This window comes from Alosa sapidissima, chromosome 3, assembly GCF_018492685.1.
Source record: "Alosa sapidissima isolate fAloSap1 chromosome 3, fAloSap1.pri, whole genome shotgun sequence".
Taxonomy (NCBI): domain Eukaryota; kingdom Metazoa; phylum Chordata; class Actinopteri; order Clupeiformes; family Clupeidae; genus Alosa; species Alosa sapidissima.
This window is the reverse complement of record NC_055959.1, coordinates 32,564,836-32,581,592: the sequence shown is the minus strand read 5'-3', so window position 1 is coordinate 32,581,592 and position 16,757 is coordinate 32,564,836. Positions and strand designations below refer to the sequence as shown.

At 44.2% G+C, this 16,757-nt stretch overlaps 1 protein-coding gene across 3 annotated transcripts in view; it reads left to right on the top strand.

The window, feature by feature from the left end:
* Positions 1–525: 525 nt before the first annotated feature.
* stxbp4 (syntaxin binding protein 4) overlaps positions 526–16,757 on the top strand; it is a 56,047-nt gene continuing 39,815 nt past the window's right edge. For 2 of the 3 annotated variants that reach the window (XM_042087548.1, XM_042087546.1), the window contains exons 1-11: positions 526–741; positions 3,701–3,774; positions 4,333–4,428; positions 4,655–4,724; positions 5,416–5,490; positions 10,638–10,714; positions 10,906–11,011; positions 12,107–12,239; positions 13,861–13,967; positions 14,962–15,214; positions 15,608–15,686. In XM_042087548.1, the coding sequence (XP_041943482.1) occupies positions 683–741; positions 3,701–3,774; positions 4,333–4,428; positions 4,655–4,724; positions 5,416–5,490; positions 10,638–10,714; positions 10,906–11,011; positions 12,107–12,239; positions 13,861–13,967; positions 14,962–15,214; positions 15,608–15,686 (1,129 nt within the window). In that variant the 5' untranslated portion in view covers positions 526–682. Of the gene's footprint in view, positions 742–817; positions 884–3,700; positions 3,775–4,332; positions 4,429–4,654; positions 4,725–5,415; positions 5,491–10,637; positions 10,715–10,905; positions 11,012–12,106; positions 12,240–13,860; positions 13,968–14,961; positions 15,215–15,607; positions 15,687–16,757 lie in introns of those variants that run through there. The other variant, XM_042087547.1, reaches the window with a different exon arrangement.

Genomic DNA, 16,757 nt, shown 5'->3' with positions numbered 1-16,757 from the left:
TCGAAGACGTAAACAAAATCTTGCAGTTCTGCAGGAATCCACCAGATGTCTCATGATTTGCGAATAGATAGGCTAAAACAGGTTAATTGAAGTTTATTTTTATTTTCTTCAACGACGTTTTTTCTTGAATGTTGAATGGAAGAATGCTGAGTGTCAACAAAAATCTTCAGATACAGATTCCCTACTGTAGGCTATAATCTGTGGCAGGTGTCTTTGTATTAAAATGAGTGAATAAATTAATCATAGGGCATAATTAATGAAGTTAAACAGCTCTAAACCCTGTAAAACATTCTAACATTGTAGTTTCAAGACTTTTTAGGACCTTTCATCCTTACCGAGAGATAACTAGGCTAGTTTAAAAGTTTGAGTTCTTTGTTTACTCGACGCTCATTACTTGAGCTTACAATACTACATACTGCGTATGGGGGCGTTCTATGAAGGCGCGCCAACTGTACCGTGGTAGAGCGTGCTTCGCTCCGCCAGCTAGAGGTAAGGTGGTCACATGACTGTGGGGTATCAGCGAAGATTAAGCAGAAAGGTAGGAGTGTGTTTGTCTGTCACTGTCTGGGTAGCCCTGAGTCTCCGCGGCCAGGCTGAGCGACCTGAAGTGAACCGTCTATCATATCTCGCAGACCAATGACGCTGCCGTGGTCTTAATACTTCATCATTTTATGCGTCAGCCATGTCATTGCTGCCCCAGTCGGAAGCGGAGCACTTTGATGGCTTATCCCTGCTGTACTGGTACGTGTCTCTCTGTTTCTACTGTAAACAGTCCTCCTGCGGCTGCACCTGTCTGCTACGCTCTTTTTTTACTGTCTAACGTCTTTCTTTCTGCATGTGCCTATGTATGAGGAAAGGTTACTTGAAATTCCTGCTACTCAAGGTAAATAACTACGTTTTAGGGTGAAATAAAGGAATTCTTGTGCCTCTGGTGAAGTTTTTGACCTTCACTAGATGTCACTTTTGGGGAGGATGCCTGAAGACCAGTTTAGGGAAATATTTGCAGTGTCACATGCTGTGTAACCTATTTTGGGGGTCTTTGTCATATTAAAACATGAGGAAATTATCATTTAGATGAATGTTTGTAAATTGGAATTGTCTTTTTTAAATACAGGTCATACATATTATCATGATGTGGAGTGGGTACAATAAAACAGATTAGGCGGTATTAGTAATTAGAGTAATGCAGTTTGGTCATTACACCAGTGTTGTATTCAGTGGAAAAAGTCAGTCTGCTCAGGAACGATGCCTCTACACACAAACAAATCATTTCAGGGCATGTTTATTACTTATGCACCTGGAGATATTTCCTGAATGGGGAGTCCTACAAAGACATTATGTATGTTTCTGTTAACAAATGTATTTATTTTATCAACATGTAAACAAGATTTCAGAAACTGGAAAATTAGTAAAATATAAGATGGAAGGAGAACACACAGTAAAATATAAGATGTAGGAAAACATTAAATGACTGGTCAGAAAATTATGATGATTCAAATGAAAGTAGTCTATCTCTCTCTCTCTCTCTCTGTGTCTATTTCTCAACTTCTTTCTTTATCTGTTGTTCTATTTCTCTCGTATACAGTGGGTGTTATAGTGCGTTCGACTTTCTGTGTATGAGTGGACTGATCTTTGGAAAGGAGGTCTGCCAAATAGGGTCAGAATCTTCCGAGGAGTTGAGCTTGTGGCCTGAGCTTCTGCTACACTCTGCGAGCCACATGATCCCTTACTTCACCTCACCACCACAGTCTACACACACCTCACCTAACTCTGGGGTGAACGCACCTCACCCCATAACTGAGGTGAACACAATCACATACAGGAGATTATTGGATTTTTTATCAGTAGCTCTGGCAGATTTATCCAATCAGATTTTCTAAATGAGCTGTTCTACCCAAACACTGTCCTGTCACTTGGGCACATCATAACAGTGATTAATTCAGACTTTTCAACTAATGGCTAATGCCTTGGCACATTCATTCAAATGAATATTTACGAAACAATTATGACATTAGTCATTTGATTCAGTGTAAACTTTCACAATACCAACAGGGAATGGTTTAGTGGCCTTATGTCAATTGTGTTCTGTCAATTTTGTTATTCATTCAGAGAAATGCTGTAATCTGGATGGATGGATGTGTGTGTGTGTGTGTGTGTGTGTGTGTGTGTGTGTGTGTGTGTGTGTGTGTGTATGTGTCTGTGCTGTCAGCAGTGGGGCTATGCCGAAGACATTCATCACTGTGAGTGCTTATGTCACCATCACCCATGGACTTGTTGATTGTTTATGTTTTCTTTGTCTGCTGCACTGTCTACTGCAGTGGTCTCAAACGCCCGACCCACATGCGGGCCAAATGCGGCTCAGAACACAGTTTCTTACGGCCCCTTGGTTGACTTATATTTGTAGCCTAATTCGACTCGTGTTCTGTCTTTTCCGTTCGCCTGTTTAAGAATGCTCAACAGTTTACTGTCTGACTCAACTAACTTTGGGACTGGAGTTACATACTGTCAGGTATGTTGTGTCAGTTGTGTCAGTTCATGCTGCTGTGGGTCAGCCAACCAAACCAATCAAATGAGTTTACCACAAGGGAACCAACCAATCAAATGAGCCTACCACAAGGGAACCAACCTAGCTATTTCCTCATGCCTCCTATTGCACTGCCCAGCCCCCCCCCCCCCCCCCGGAAAGTGGCCCCTTGAGACCCCTGGTCTACTGTCTTTGTGTAAAGCGCTTTGAGTAGCTATTTGTGCTAGGAAATGCGTTTGCTATTACTACATTTACATTTATTTATTTAGCAGATGCTTTTATCCAAAGTGACTTACAGTTAAGCCCTGAGAGGGCATAGGTTCCACTGATTTTAGAACAGCTAAGGGCCGTGCTAGTCACGACGCACAAGCAGAGTATAATATAATAGTCTGCACATTCATGCCATTAGCAAGACATCGAAGTGATTGGTGCCAGAAAATATAGATTTAAATAGATTGCATACTTAACGTCTAACTATTTCACTAAAGCTGTTTGATAGTCTGTGACCTTTCAGTCCAAGCCAACACACACACACACACTCAAAACAGCTGTAGTGTACTGCAGTCCTTACCAGTGTATCTAGGTGATGCCAGTGTAACTCAGCGAGAGTGAGAGTCCAGTCTTGCCTGTAGGCTACTTCTCTGGGCCAGTTCGGTCTTCTTGTGTAAAATCAGCTCTGTAGGATCCCTCCAGCCAAGTCCATTTATCTGCCCTGCTGCCTGTGGTGACACTTGTTAACTGGTCCCCTGAACTGGGATTTGGCTTCCAATGAAACGCCCCGGTGCCTAATGGTTCAAATGGCCGTGCGTCACTAATCTTGCTCCCTTCAGGGAGGCTCATGTAATAGGCTTCCCTCATGCCAGGAGTGTGACTGTCACTTTGGCTGTCTCTGCATTGCAACAGCCTATGGGGCTGCGGCTGGACTACTGACAAACACTGGGACCATTGTTGAGTTTTACCTGAGATATGGACTGTTTCTACTGTATATCTCTATCTCTCGCATTGCTTGTGTAATTACTGGACCGTCACTGCATGCCTGTAGTGGAGTGTCTGGGGACTCGTCACTCTCCAATGCTTGCGCATGATCTGGAGCGTCACTGCCTCAGTACTGTGTGTCGGCCCATTAATGCCTCTACCGTCTGTGTTGCTGAAAGTGTCTCGGTGTTCCTGTTTCAGGACCATCATGGGCCCTCACGGGATCAACCGCGCTGTGCAGAGACTGGACTTCACCGACTGCAGACGGGGCCTGGGTGAGAGACACTCACACACTCATACATAGACTGACTCTAAAGGAAAGTCGTAGGATTACTGGAATACTATACTTGAAGGTGCTTTGGCCTGCATGCCTAAAAAAACATATAAACATGTAACATGATGATATTACATGAACAAATAAACATTAAACAGCATTAATAACAACCTTTATATTTGATTTATTATTTTCTATATTACTGCAATCTAATGTAATAAAATAACCCCAGTGGCTAGTGTGTTGCTCTTATGTTCTCTCCTCTCCTCTCCTCTCTTCTCCTCTCCTCTCCTCTCCTCTCCTCTCCTCTCCTCTCTTCTTCTCTCCTCTCCTCTGCTCTCTTCTCCTGCCCTTTCCTCTCATCTCCTTTTTTCCTCTCCTCTTCTCCAATCTCCTCTCCTCTGTTCTCTTCCTCTCCTCTCCTCTCCTCTCCTCATCTCTCCTCCTCTCTCCTCTCATCTCCTCTCTCCCCTCCTCTCTCCTCTTCTCTCCTCCTCTCTCCTCTCCTCTCCTCTCCTCTCTGGCTGTGTCAGCTCTGACATAAGGTGTTCTTCCTCAGGTGTGAAGATCACTGGTGGATGCAGGCCAGAGACTGGTGAGGAGTTTGGCATCTTCATCAAGAGAGTGCTGCCTGGAGGAGTGGCTGCTCAGGATGGTGAGCGAGCTTAAACACAAAAAACAAACAAACAAATAAACAAACACACCTATACTTATGCAAACAAACAAACAAACAAACAAACAAGTCCTCAAACAGACATGAGCACAGACAAACAAGCCACCAAACAAGTGATAAAACATTCACCACAAATGGAAACAATTGCATCTTTTTTGTAATTGTCTTGCTATGACCTATATTAAGAACAGAATCTGACTGTCTACAGGGCGGTTGCGATCAGGGGATCTTATTTTGGACGTCAATAACATAAACTTGTCTGGAGTCACTAATGAGAGGTAAGTTTGCTTCTGTTCTGACAAGAGTGTGTAGCCTGTAGTTCACTGTTTTAGCTATCATCACAGCTAGCTACCATACCAAATGCCACACTTTAGGTGAACTTCACTGGTGAACTGTACAGGTGAGCTGCACAGGTGCAAAATTAACCAATAAAATTAGAGCTTTAATTAAGACAACCGCAGGATGGTCGTATTATGGTCACACTTGCAGGATGGTCGTAGTATGGTCACAGGGTGGTCGTGCTAAGCGTATGGTCAGGGTACCTGAGTCCGTGACCATCTTTAAAGCTATGACATGGATATACTGTGGTCCCCACGTGAGATTATCCCACTTGCTGACCGTCTTTTAAAAGACCCATCTGTTTTCATCAGATTTCCACTCAGACTTATGCTTTTATGCTTTTACGCCTGCGCTAAGCTCTCTCCGCTTATGTAAGCTGTTTTTAGGGAATTTGGCTCTCTTGTGTTTGGTCAATATTGTATTGCTGTTATCTTTGTTAGTTAGACACTTTTTTCCATTTTCATTATTCTGCTTTTGTCATTTTGTCATTTCCATGTTCAAGTTCCGCATGCCTTGTCCTCATACAGTATGCTGAATGATAATAATAGCCTATCAGTGTGCGTATGTGTGTGTGTGTGTGTGTGCACGAGTGTGTATACTGGCATAATTCCTTCCTTCTTCCTCCTCCAGGGCAGTAGAGATCATCCGTGCGGCTTCTGCCTCCAACCACGTGTCTCTGCTGGTCGCCAGAGACGATGAGTCCAGGTGTGTATACAGGTTCTGAGCTCTAGGTCTGAGACATGCTGTGTGTCACATGTGAAATGAATATGAAATGACCTCTAACCACATACTAGTCTCTTAAGACATCCAGGTATAGTCAGCCAATCAGGTGTCTTGGGTTTGCCAGCTGGTGTATCAGATATCAATTCATAAGTAAAGGATATGAAGGAGAACAAGAAGTGTAGGTCACATGCTCACAAAATGCTCTTGTTTGCTTAAGTTGTTTTGATAAATAGATAGATAGATGGATAGATAGATAGAAAGATAGATAGATGGATAGATAGATAGATAGATAGATAGATAGATAGATAGATAGATAGATAGATAGATAGATAGATAGATAGATAGACCCTCCACACGTTATGTTACCACTTCAAGTTAGAGATTCAGTTGTGAATGTCTTTATTATCCACAAGGGAACTTTGCTGTTGGGTTTTACACTGTAGCTCTGTGATAATTCTGATTTAATGGCACTCCTTCTCACTCTCCAGTGTGTGGACATCAACACAGGATGTCCTTATCTACTAGAACAGAAGCATACAAAAGAAGGACAGATTAACAGGTTTCACATGTGTGAAGTTTGCTCTCGGTTTTGCCGGCCTGAGTTCCTGCTCCGGTCAGCCGCGTGGCAGGGTTTCCCTAAGCTTGTTACTGGCTGAGTGCCGTGGGGCACTGAGGTGTGCATTGATTGTTTTTGATCAATCTAAGAATAGCTCTAATACACTAAGACCATTAGCGTATAGCCAGGGTTCCTCACAGGAGACTTGGAAAGGTGCAAATGGAGGTTTGGGACCCGCAGTGGTGAAGCACCTGTCAAAATAACCAAATGACCATGTCAATTCATCTCGTCTCAGCCTTTCTTAACCATACAATCATCTAGGGCAGTGGTCCCCAAACTACGGCCCGCCACCTCATTTTAGGTGGCCCCCCAAAACATGTCCGTGGTATATATAACCTCCGTAATTTCCCCCATTCATTCTCTATGGCGGGTCTTAACAGTACACATGTAATACTCTTTTTGTCCACTGGTGGTTGTTTTGGCGCTGTTTCGCGTTTGCCATCGAAAACGGAATGAAATGTATAGTAGGCCTACCTGCAAACAATGTAAGAGGCCTCTGCTGACTGCATCAGTGCTCAAAGTATTCTAAAAATGTATCAATTAATTGTTTATAACTAACTAACTTCTATTCAAGTCATAATTCTGGAACTTTCTGGAACTGGAAATGTGCATACAGAGTTCACAAAGTTCTCATCAGGTGAGTGAAAGTTAGAATGGTGGTCATTTCAGATGTTTCTGTAACTTTAAATTATTTGTAGGATATTGCTTGTTCACAACTTGAGCTGTGTAGCCTATGCAAAGTTCAGAGTTCAAAATATACTTTTGGGACTCCCTGCTTATAGTTTTGAGAATGCTATTATTATTATTTTATTTGAGCTACTACATTTTACACTGATATGGCATGATGGCAATATAAACACAGATAACAATGGTATTAAATTGCAATAGCCTATAGATTAAATGTAATGGAATATTCAACTAAGGTACACTGCCTTTGTTCACAGCGCTAAGCTAGCTCTATGGTTACTGATATACTCCGAGTCTCTGGCCCTCTCTTAGAGCCAGGCATAGTGAGCTGGCCCTCGGAAGAAAAAGTTTGGGGACCACTGATCTAGGGTACCAAACCATACAGTATGGCATATCCCATGGATTGGGCCATGAATATCTTACAGTGTAAATTAGGCTCGACCCATTTGTAACCCAGACCTATTCCTATGTGTTCTAGTCTTATGCCAGATTATTGCAGGATGTGGGTTGGACTGACCTGGGGCATTGCACTGTATATCCAGCCTGCTAGAGTGATTCCGATTAGGGCAGTTTGGTCGGTTGGTTTGGCTGCTTTTGTGGTGGTTGGAACCTGATAGAACCAGATTGTGGCATTTGACATTGTAACATCATTGAGAGTTTGACAGGAAGCTCAGCACAAAAACGCTCCGGCTAAACAGATTTATTCTGTGGACAGACCGAAGAGGGTGAATTAATGTGTGAGGACATTTGGCTGTCGGTTATGTTCTCCTCTCTGTGTGTGACCATGTTTGTTTGTGATAGGGTGTGTGTGCGTGCGTGCGTGCGTGCGTGCATGTGTGTGTGTGTGTGTCTGTGTGTGTGTGTGTGTGTGTGTGTGTGTGTCTGTGTCTGTGTCTGTGTGTCTGTGTTGGTGTGAGTGACTATACTATGTGTGCTGGTTTGTCTAAAATGTGTACTGTGTGTGTGTGTGTGCGCGTGTCTGTGTGTGTTTCCCAACCTCTCAGATGGATGTGTGTTGACGTATTAGGGCTAGCAGTCTGTCACAGTGATCCTGAAGCTCTCTGATAACCCCCACCCCCCCCCCCCCTCCTAAGGCAAAAGCAAAGCCTGGAGACCATAATAGCCAGTTCACACAGTAACACACGCATCAACTTTGGACACACACACAAACACACACACACACGCATGCACACACACATACAGAGAGAGAAAGGGGTTTGATGGAGAACTACCATGACCTGGTCTTCTACCTGCCTCAGGGTGTTCTGTTGTCTCAGGTTGGGATTAGGTGAGGCCGGAAATCCTGCTCTGTGCCTGTCGAGGCCGTCCCTGTCTCTGTGCAGTGTCTGAGCCCACTCAGGTCTTAGCTGTCATCTCTCACCCATACACACACATACACACACACACACATTCAAAGACACACGCACACAAACACACAGAGTGCGCTCAGGATTTAACTATCATCTCTTTCACATACACACATACACACACACACACACACACACCTACCCACATGCAAACACACACATACACGCACACACAGAAAGAGAGAGAGAGGGAGCGTGCGCTTAGGACTTAACTATCATCTCATTCCCAATCTAATTAGCTGCCAGTAATCTACTGCTCAAGGACTAATGGAGAAGTCACATTTAATAGGCCCTTCAGCATTAGCGCCACAGCCACTAAAACTCCGGGCTCATTAGCCTAATTATCACTAATGGGGAACTGCACTGGCCTCTGCTACGCTATCACTCCTTCACACAGCACCGACGCCTCTGCTAACACGCCACTGTTTATTCATCACATCTCTCTCTCCTCTTTCATCTATCCCCCCATCACATCTCTCTCTCCTTTCATCTATCCCCCCATCACATCTCTCTCCTTTCATCTATCCCTCCATCACATCCCTCTCTCTCTCATTTTATCTATCCCTCCATCACATCTCTCTCTCTCCTTTCATCTATCTCTCCATCACATCCCTCTCTCTCTCTCCTTTTATCTATCCCTCCATCACATCTCTCTCTCCATCTCTCTTACTCCCCTCTGCGTTCACTCCCCTCTGGCCTTGCAGTGGCAGTGCAACAGCCTGTGGATGGTGCATGGGCAGAATCTGCATCATTCTAAAAAGGCCATGAGTTGTGAGCATGTGCACCTTGCTTTTGCTGTGTGTTGCTTTCATATTTAACCCTCCTCCCTCTTTCTCTCCTCTCTCCACCTCCTCCTTTCCTCCTCTCTCCACCTCCTCCTGCCCTCCTCTCTCCACCTCCTCATTCCCTCCTCTTTCCTCCTCTCTTCACCTCCTCTCTCCACCTCCTCATTCCCTCCTCTCTTCACCTCCTCCTTACTCCCTTTCCACCTCCTCATTCCCTCCTCTCTTCTCTTTCCTCCTCTCTTCACCTCCTCTCTTCACCTCCTCATTCTCTCCTCTCTCCACCTCCTCCTTTCCTCCTCTCTCCACCTCCTCTGTATGTGTCTGTAGGTAGCTAGTTGTTGTGCCTTGAATTCATTTTGAAACAAGCTCATCTGAAGTAGAGGGATGCAAATATACTATATCAGTTAGATAGCCAGCTATTTATCATCAAGGCGCTACAGGTCCATTCCCACCAAAACATTCTATTTCAGATAGATAGATAGATAGATAGATAGATACTTTATTGATCCCCAGGGGAAATTCAAGGACACCTTACTTCCTTCTGCTGCGCTGCCATGACAGAAGAAGCACAATTGTACTGATTGCAGTTGTGTTGCTACAGCATTTCAAATGCCCCCATCCACCCCCACCTCACCTTCTTGCTGTACCAAAGATTACCAAATGCCCCCATCCACCCCCACCTCACCTTCTTGCTGTACCAAAGATTACCAAATGCCCCCATCCACCCCCACCTCACCTTCTTGCTGTACCAAAGATTACCAAATGCCCCCATCCACCCCCACCTCACCTTCTTGCTGTACCAAAGATTACCACATTGTTGCATATGAGTAAAAAGCATCTTATCGTACCTTATAGGATTTATCATTATGATTGAGGCATATTTAATACCATACCTTAGCTCCCTGTTAAAATTCAATGTGTCACAATACCAGGGCACAGTCTCATCTCCCTTGAAACCCCATATGTGAGATCTGACTTTGCTGGAATTTTGCTTTCAGCTTTTTCGCACCTCATAAATGGAACAAACTGCAAGAAAGTCAGTCAATCAGTCAAGTTGTTTTTAAATGTTCTTAACTAACTCACTACTGCCTGATTTATGTCTTTATTTTTCTTCTGTGTTCTTTCATTTTGATTGTATTCTTCTTGGATTCAATGTTGTATTTTGTACTCTGTTTTTGACTGTTTGTCATTGCTGCAAAAATGCTCTCTGGGCTCAGTCAAATTCCCCTGAATAAACAATTGAAATACAAAAGATGTGTCTAAGAGAGTAGAGCGCTGGACAGAAACAGAGGACCCACCAGAAGGGGGATCCACTGGGCCAGGGTGGATGTGCTTTGTGCGTTTAATGGCATTCAAGTTTTCCCTGAGTGTGAATGGAACCTGTACCACAGGACCATCTGTACTGTAGCCGGAAAATTATCAAGTATTTGATTATGGCCTCAGATCAATCAGAGTATGCATGTGTATGTCTGTGTGTGTTTCATGCATATTTGTATATGTGTGTGTGTGTTGGGGGGTCAGTTTGTGTGTGTGTGTGTGTGTGTGTGTGTGTGTCTGTGTGTACATAGGCCTTTTCGTGCATGTTTTCATTGCTTTTTGTGTTTTGTGTGTGGATAAACGTGTGTGTCTTTGTTTGTGTGTGTGTGTGTGTGTGTGTGTCTGTGTAATCTATAGGAGGGAGTTTCGGGTGCTAATGCAGAAGTCTAGTAGCAGCTGGTATGGAAAAAACACTCCTCCAACTCCCTCTGCAGGTCTGTGTGTGTGTCTGTGTGTGTGTGTGTGTGTGTGTGTCTCTGTGTGTGTGTGTCTGTGTGTGCTGTCTAAATGTGTACTGCTATGTTTGTACCACTATATTTGAATGGATACATGTGAGATTTTGTCAGGGTTGGTAAATGTGTGTGTCTGTGTGTGTGTGTGTGCGTGGGTGTGTTTCCATCTCCAGCGAAACTGGCAGATACAGCCTCGTCCTCCTCGTCCTCTGCCTCCACCAGTCCTCTGCTGCTCAGCCCTGCTTGCACTGTACCACAGACACCTCCCCAGGCGTTCAGGTAACACGCACACAATAAACACACATACAGTATACACACACACACACACATACAGTATACACACACTCACATACACACACACACACACTCCAGTCCTCTCCTACGATTCTCTTAAATTTGTTCGGATTATAATATTCTGAAAATAATCTTTGAGAATCACGTCCTTGGGAAAGAACAGAACTATCTTTACTTGGAATAATTTACAGTGCTTCTCTATTTGAGTGTAACATGTACAATATTACCGAGAAATATTATGGAAATAATGGCCTAGTTTTTTTTGCCTTTAACGTGACAGGACAGTAGAGAATGACAGGAAGCGAGTGGGAGAGAGAGTCGGGGTGGGATCCGGAAAGGACCACGGGGCGGGAATCAAACCCGGGTCGCCGGCGTACGGTGCAGGTGCCCCAGCCAGTTGCGCCACAGCTGGGGCCTGGTTGCCCTAGTTTTGATGTTATTGTTTTTTTGGTCCTGTGACTTCCCTCTCTTGTGTGTGTGTGTGTGTGTGTGTGTGTGTATATGTGTGTGTGTGTGTGTGTGTGTGTGTGTGTAGGGTTGGGTAGGGTAAGGTAGGATGGGGTGGGCCGTGTTTGGAAGAGTGACACAGCCTGTCCTGATTACTAATAGACTTTGTCTACCTGGCTGGATCTAGTAAGCCTGTGTTCTCTCCGCCCTGTGTCTTAGGGCACATGGAAACTATTAACATTCAATAGTATGTAAAGTAGTAAAGTATACATATTCATGCACAAATACACACATACAAACAAACACACATATACATGATGTGGGGCATTGCCACCTGTACCATAAAGTCCCTCTGTGTGTGTGTGTGTGTGTGTGTGTGTGTGTGTGTGTGTGTGTGTGTGTGTGTGTGTGTGTGTGTGTGTGTGTGTGTGTGTGTGAGAAAGAGAGAGAGAGAGTGAGCATATGTGTGTGTGGCAGCATGTTTTTGTCAGGGGCTTAGTCTGTGTGCCTATAAAAATATCCCCTGGTAGATTAGATCAGGGCCATTCACCAAAAAACACCCTCTCTAATCATCCCTACATTGTGTGCCACCCATCCATCGCCACAGCCTCATTTATATCCCTGTCTCCACAGCGACTGTGTTATACAGCTCATATGTGTTGCCAAGGGAACGGGCCTGGGCCTCCACATCAAGGGCGGGACCAACAGGCCAGAGGGGCCAATGGTCTTCATCCAGGAAGTCATGGCAGGGGGAGACTGCCAAAAGGTGAGCGAAGAAGAGTCTGGCTTTACAGTGTAGAATTAAGGAGGAGATTAGCTTTACAGTGTAGAATTAAGAAGGGAAGACTGGGTTTACAGTGTAGAATTAAGGAGGAGATTAGCTTTACAGTGTAGAATTAAGGAGGGAAGACTGGCTTTACAGTGTAGAATTAAGGAGGAGATTAGCTTTACAGTGTAGAATTAAGGAGGAGATTAGTTTTACAGTGTAGAATTAAGAAGAGGAGATTAGCTTTACAGTGTAGAATTAAGGAGGAGACTGGCTTTACAGTGTAGAATTAAGAAGAGGAGATTAGCTTTACAGTGTAGAATTAAGAAGAGGAGATTAGCTTTACAGTGTAGAATTAAGAAGAGGAGATTAGCTTTACAGTGTAGAATTAAGAAGGGAAGACTGGGTTTACAGTGTAGAATTAAGAAGAGGAGATTAGCTTTACAGTGTAGAATTAAGAAGGGAAGACTGGGTTTACAGTGTAGAATTAAGGAGGAGATTAGCTTTACAGTGTAGAATTAAGGAGGAGATTAGCTTTACAGTGTAGAATTAAGGAGGAGACTGGGTTTACAGTGTATAATTAAGAAGAGGAGACTGGGTTTACAGTGTATAATTAAGAAGAGGAGATTATCTTTACAGTGTAGAATTAAGAAGAGGAGATTAGCTTTACAGTGTAGAATTAAGAAGGGAAGACTGGGTTTACAGTGTAGAATTAAGAAGAGGAGATTAGCTTTACAGTGTAGAATTAAGAAGGGAAGACTGGGTTTACAGTGTAGAATTAAGGAGGAGATTAGCTTTACAGTGTAGAATTAAGGAGGAGATTAGCTTTACAGTGTAGAATTAAGGAGGAGACTGGGTTTACAGTGTATAATTAAGAAGAGGAGACTGGGTTTACAGTGTATAATTAAGAAGAGGAGATTATCTTTACAGTGTAGAATTAAGAAGAGGAGACTGGGTTTACAGTGTAGAATTAAGAAGGGAAGACTGGGTTTACAGTGTAGAATTAAGAAGGGAAGACTGGGTTTACAGTGTAGAATTAAGGAGGAGATTAGCTTTACAGTGTAGAATTAAGAAGAGGAGACTGGGTTTACAGTGTAGAATTAAGAAGGGAAGACTGGGTTTACAGTGTAAAAAGCTGTACATATTTATCCATAAACATACAGAACTTTCCTGTTAAGGAAAGCCAGTGCTTATTACCATGCAGTAGTGTTCATTATCATGCAAACTAGTCAGATTCTGGCACATTTAAATGAACCACCTCATGGCTGCAGATGCAAGATAGAAAGAAAAAAACACTCTTGATATTAGCAGGTTGGGTGTGTGTTGGTCACAGTTTGATCAGGCTGCAAGAAGGATTGACGGTGTCAAGTAGCACTGAGTCTCCACATCAGCCATGTGGTTGGCCTTTGAGATGCAGAGGCACTTAGGTAAATAGTAGATCCACGTCAATTAGCAAGTTAGCAAAGTTGGCTGCCAGAGCTATAAATATGTGTGTGTGTGTGTGTGTGTGTGTGTGTGTGTGTGTGTGTGTGTGTGTTTGTGTTTCTGTGTGTGTGCGTGCATGTGTGTATGTGTGTGTCTGTGTGTCCGTGTGTGTGTGTGTGTGTGTTTCCTTATGCAGGATGGGCGTCTGAAAGCAGGGGACCAGCTAATCTCCATCAATAAAGAGTCCTGCATAGGAGTCACACATGAAGAGGCCCAGAACATCATCATACGCTCCAAACTCAGGTCAGAGTTCAAAGGTCACAGCATCATCATACGCTCCAAACTCAGGTCAAAGTTCAAACGTGAAAGGTCATAGCGCCATCACATGCATCATAATATGCTCCAAACTCAGGTTAGAGTTTGAGGGTGAGAGGTCACAGCATCACCATACACTCCAAACTCAGGTAGAGTTCAAAGGTCACAGCATCATCGTATGCTCCAAACTCAGGTCAAAGTTCAAACGTGAAAGGTCATAGCGTCATCACATGCATCATAATATGCTCCAAACTCAGGTTAGAGTTTGAGGGTGAGAGGTCACAGCATCACCATACACTCCAAACTCAGGTAGAGTTCAAAGGTCACAGCATCATCGTATGCTCCAAACTCAGGTCAGAGTTCAAACATGAAAGGTCAAAGCATCATAACATACTCCAAAATCAGGTCAGAGTTCAAACGTGAAAGGTCATAGCATCATAATTTACTCCAAACTCAGGTCAAACGTGAAAGGTCATAGCGTCATCACATGCATCATCATACACTCCAAACTCTGGTAGAGTTCAAAGGTCGCAGCATCATTGTATGCTCCAAACTCAGGTCAGATGTCACAGCATCAGCATACGGTACATATCCAGACTGGTCAAAGCTCACTTTTATGCTAGATTCTTCTTTACAGGCCAGTTTCTGTCAGATTAAATCACCTATGGCCTTCAAACAGCACAGATGCCCACAACCCACAACATCCCACAGGAAGACAACTATTAGTTGGATGAATTAAGTACTTTTTGAACAATTGATGTTTACATTTTCAGGAAAGATAGCTCAATATCTGTGTTCTTGGGCCCTGTAAAAAAAACATTATGCGTATACAACAATTTCCTAGTAGCTTAATGCAACCCCTGCTTTTAGTTTACAATTAAGGCTAAAACTGTAATTGCCCCTTCTCGTTCTGTTAAGGTGGCTGTAACTCATAGCCGTATATTCGGCTCTGCTGTAACTGACTCTCTGTCTCCCCCTGCAGGCCAGACCCCACAGTGGAAATTGCGTTCATCAGACGCCGATCCTCGTCCAGTTCCAGCGGTAGTGGCCCCCACAGCCCTGTCTTCACGTCAGTCGCTGGTGGGGGGGCGCTGCCTCGCCCCCCTGCCCCAGAGATGCTACACCCTCCTCCACCCATTTCCACCAATCCACCCCCCCCCTCCTCCCTCCTCCCAAAGGTTATCCCCGTCACCAGCACAGGCGGCGAGACCCTGCCCACACTCACTCTCAGCCAGGTGAGACATATGAACACACACACACACACATACCACACACACCTGCACGCACGCACGCACGCACACACACACACACACACACACACACACACATACTGTACCGCACACACATGCACGTATGCACGTATGCACGCAAGCACGCACACACACGCACACACATACCACACACACACACACGCACGCATGCACGCAAGCACGCACACACACACACACACACACACACAAACACGCACTAACAAATATATAAGATGTTGCATTTCACACACACACACACACACACACACACACACACACACACACAGCTTATAAATACAAATATATACTGTACATAGATTGACACTAAGCTGTGTGTGTGTGTGTGTGTGTGTGTGCGTGCTGTTATGTCCTCTGTAGGTAGGTGATGTGTGTGCAAAGGATAACAGTGCACCTGTTCCACCCCCTGTGAGTGTGTGCAGCACAGTGTCCAGCTCTGGTAAGACAGCACACTTTCTATGTTGTTACCAGTCCATGCTGATGTACAGCAAGCTAGATGAGACCATAGAAGAGTAGAGATACCGTAGCATAACCATAAAGGTTAGCCTACATCACATGCTACAGGAGAGCTACCGTAGCATAACCATAGAGGTTAGCCTACATCACGTGCTACAGGAGAGATACCGTAGCATAACCACAGAGGTTAGCCTACATCACATGCTACAGGAGAGATACCGTAGCATAACCACAGAGGTTAGCCTACATCACATGCTACAGGAGAGCTACCGTAGCATAACCATAGAGGTTAGCCTACATCACATGCTACAGGACAGCTACTGTAGCATAACCACAGAGGTTAGCCTACATCACATGCTACAGGACAGCTACTGTAGCATAACCAAAGATGGCATAACCACAGAGGTTAGTCTACATCTAATGCTACAGGAGAGCTACCGTAGCATTACATTACATTACATTTAGCAGACACTTCTTGACCAAAGTGACTTACATATGTCAGCTATATTACAAGGGATCACATTGTCCCCGGAGCAACTTGGGGTTAAGTGCCTTGCTCAAGGGCACAACGGTGGAAGCTGGGAATTGAACCGACAACTTTCAGGCTACTGCACGCTAGCCCAGCTCCTCAACCACTACACGCGCAATATAGGTAGCGGAAAGCTACGTCAAGGCGGAATGGGCGAGACCTCTCCGGTGAAGTGAAATTTGATAAACCAATCACATGCAACCAGTGTTCCATTTTGATCTATAATAAACCAATCACATGCAACCAGTGTTCCATTTTGATCTATAATAAACCAATCACATGCACCCAGTGTTCCATTCTGATCTATAATAAACCAATCACATGCAACCAGTTCTGATCTATCTATCTATTTTTTATTGATTATCTTCCGCCTGACTCTGCCCACTTTGTGCGTCTGACTGCGCTCTGGCCACAGTGCGCATGTACTGTCAACAAAATACGCTGTCAAACTCGCAACCATGGTCTTTCACAGGCTGTAATCTCTCCAACTGATGTGTTTCCACGTAGGGTTGAGTGGAGACAAGG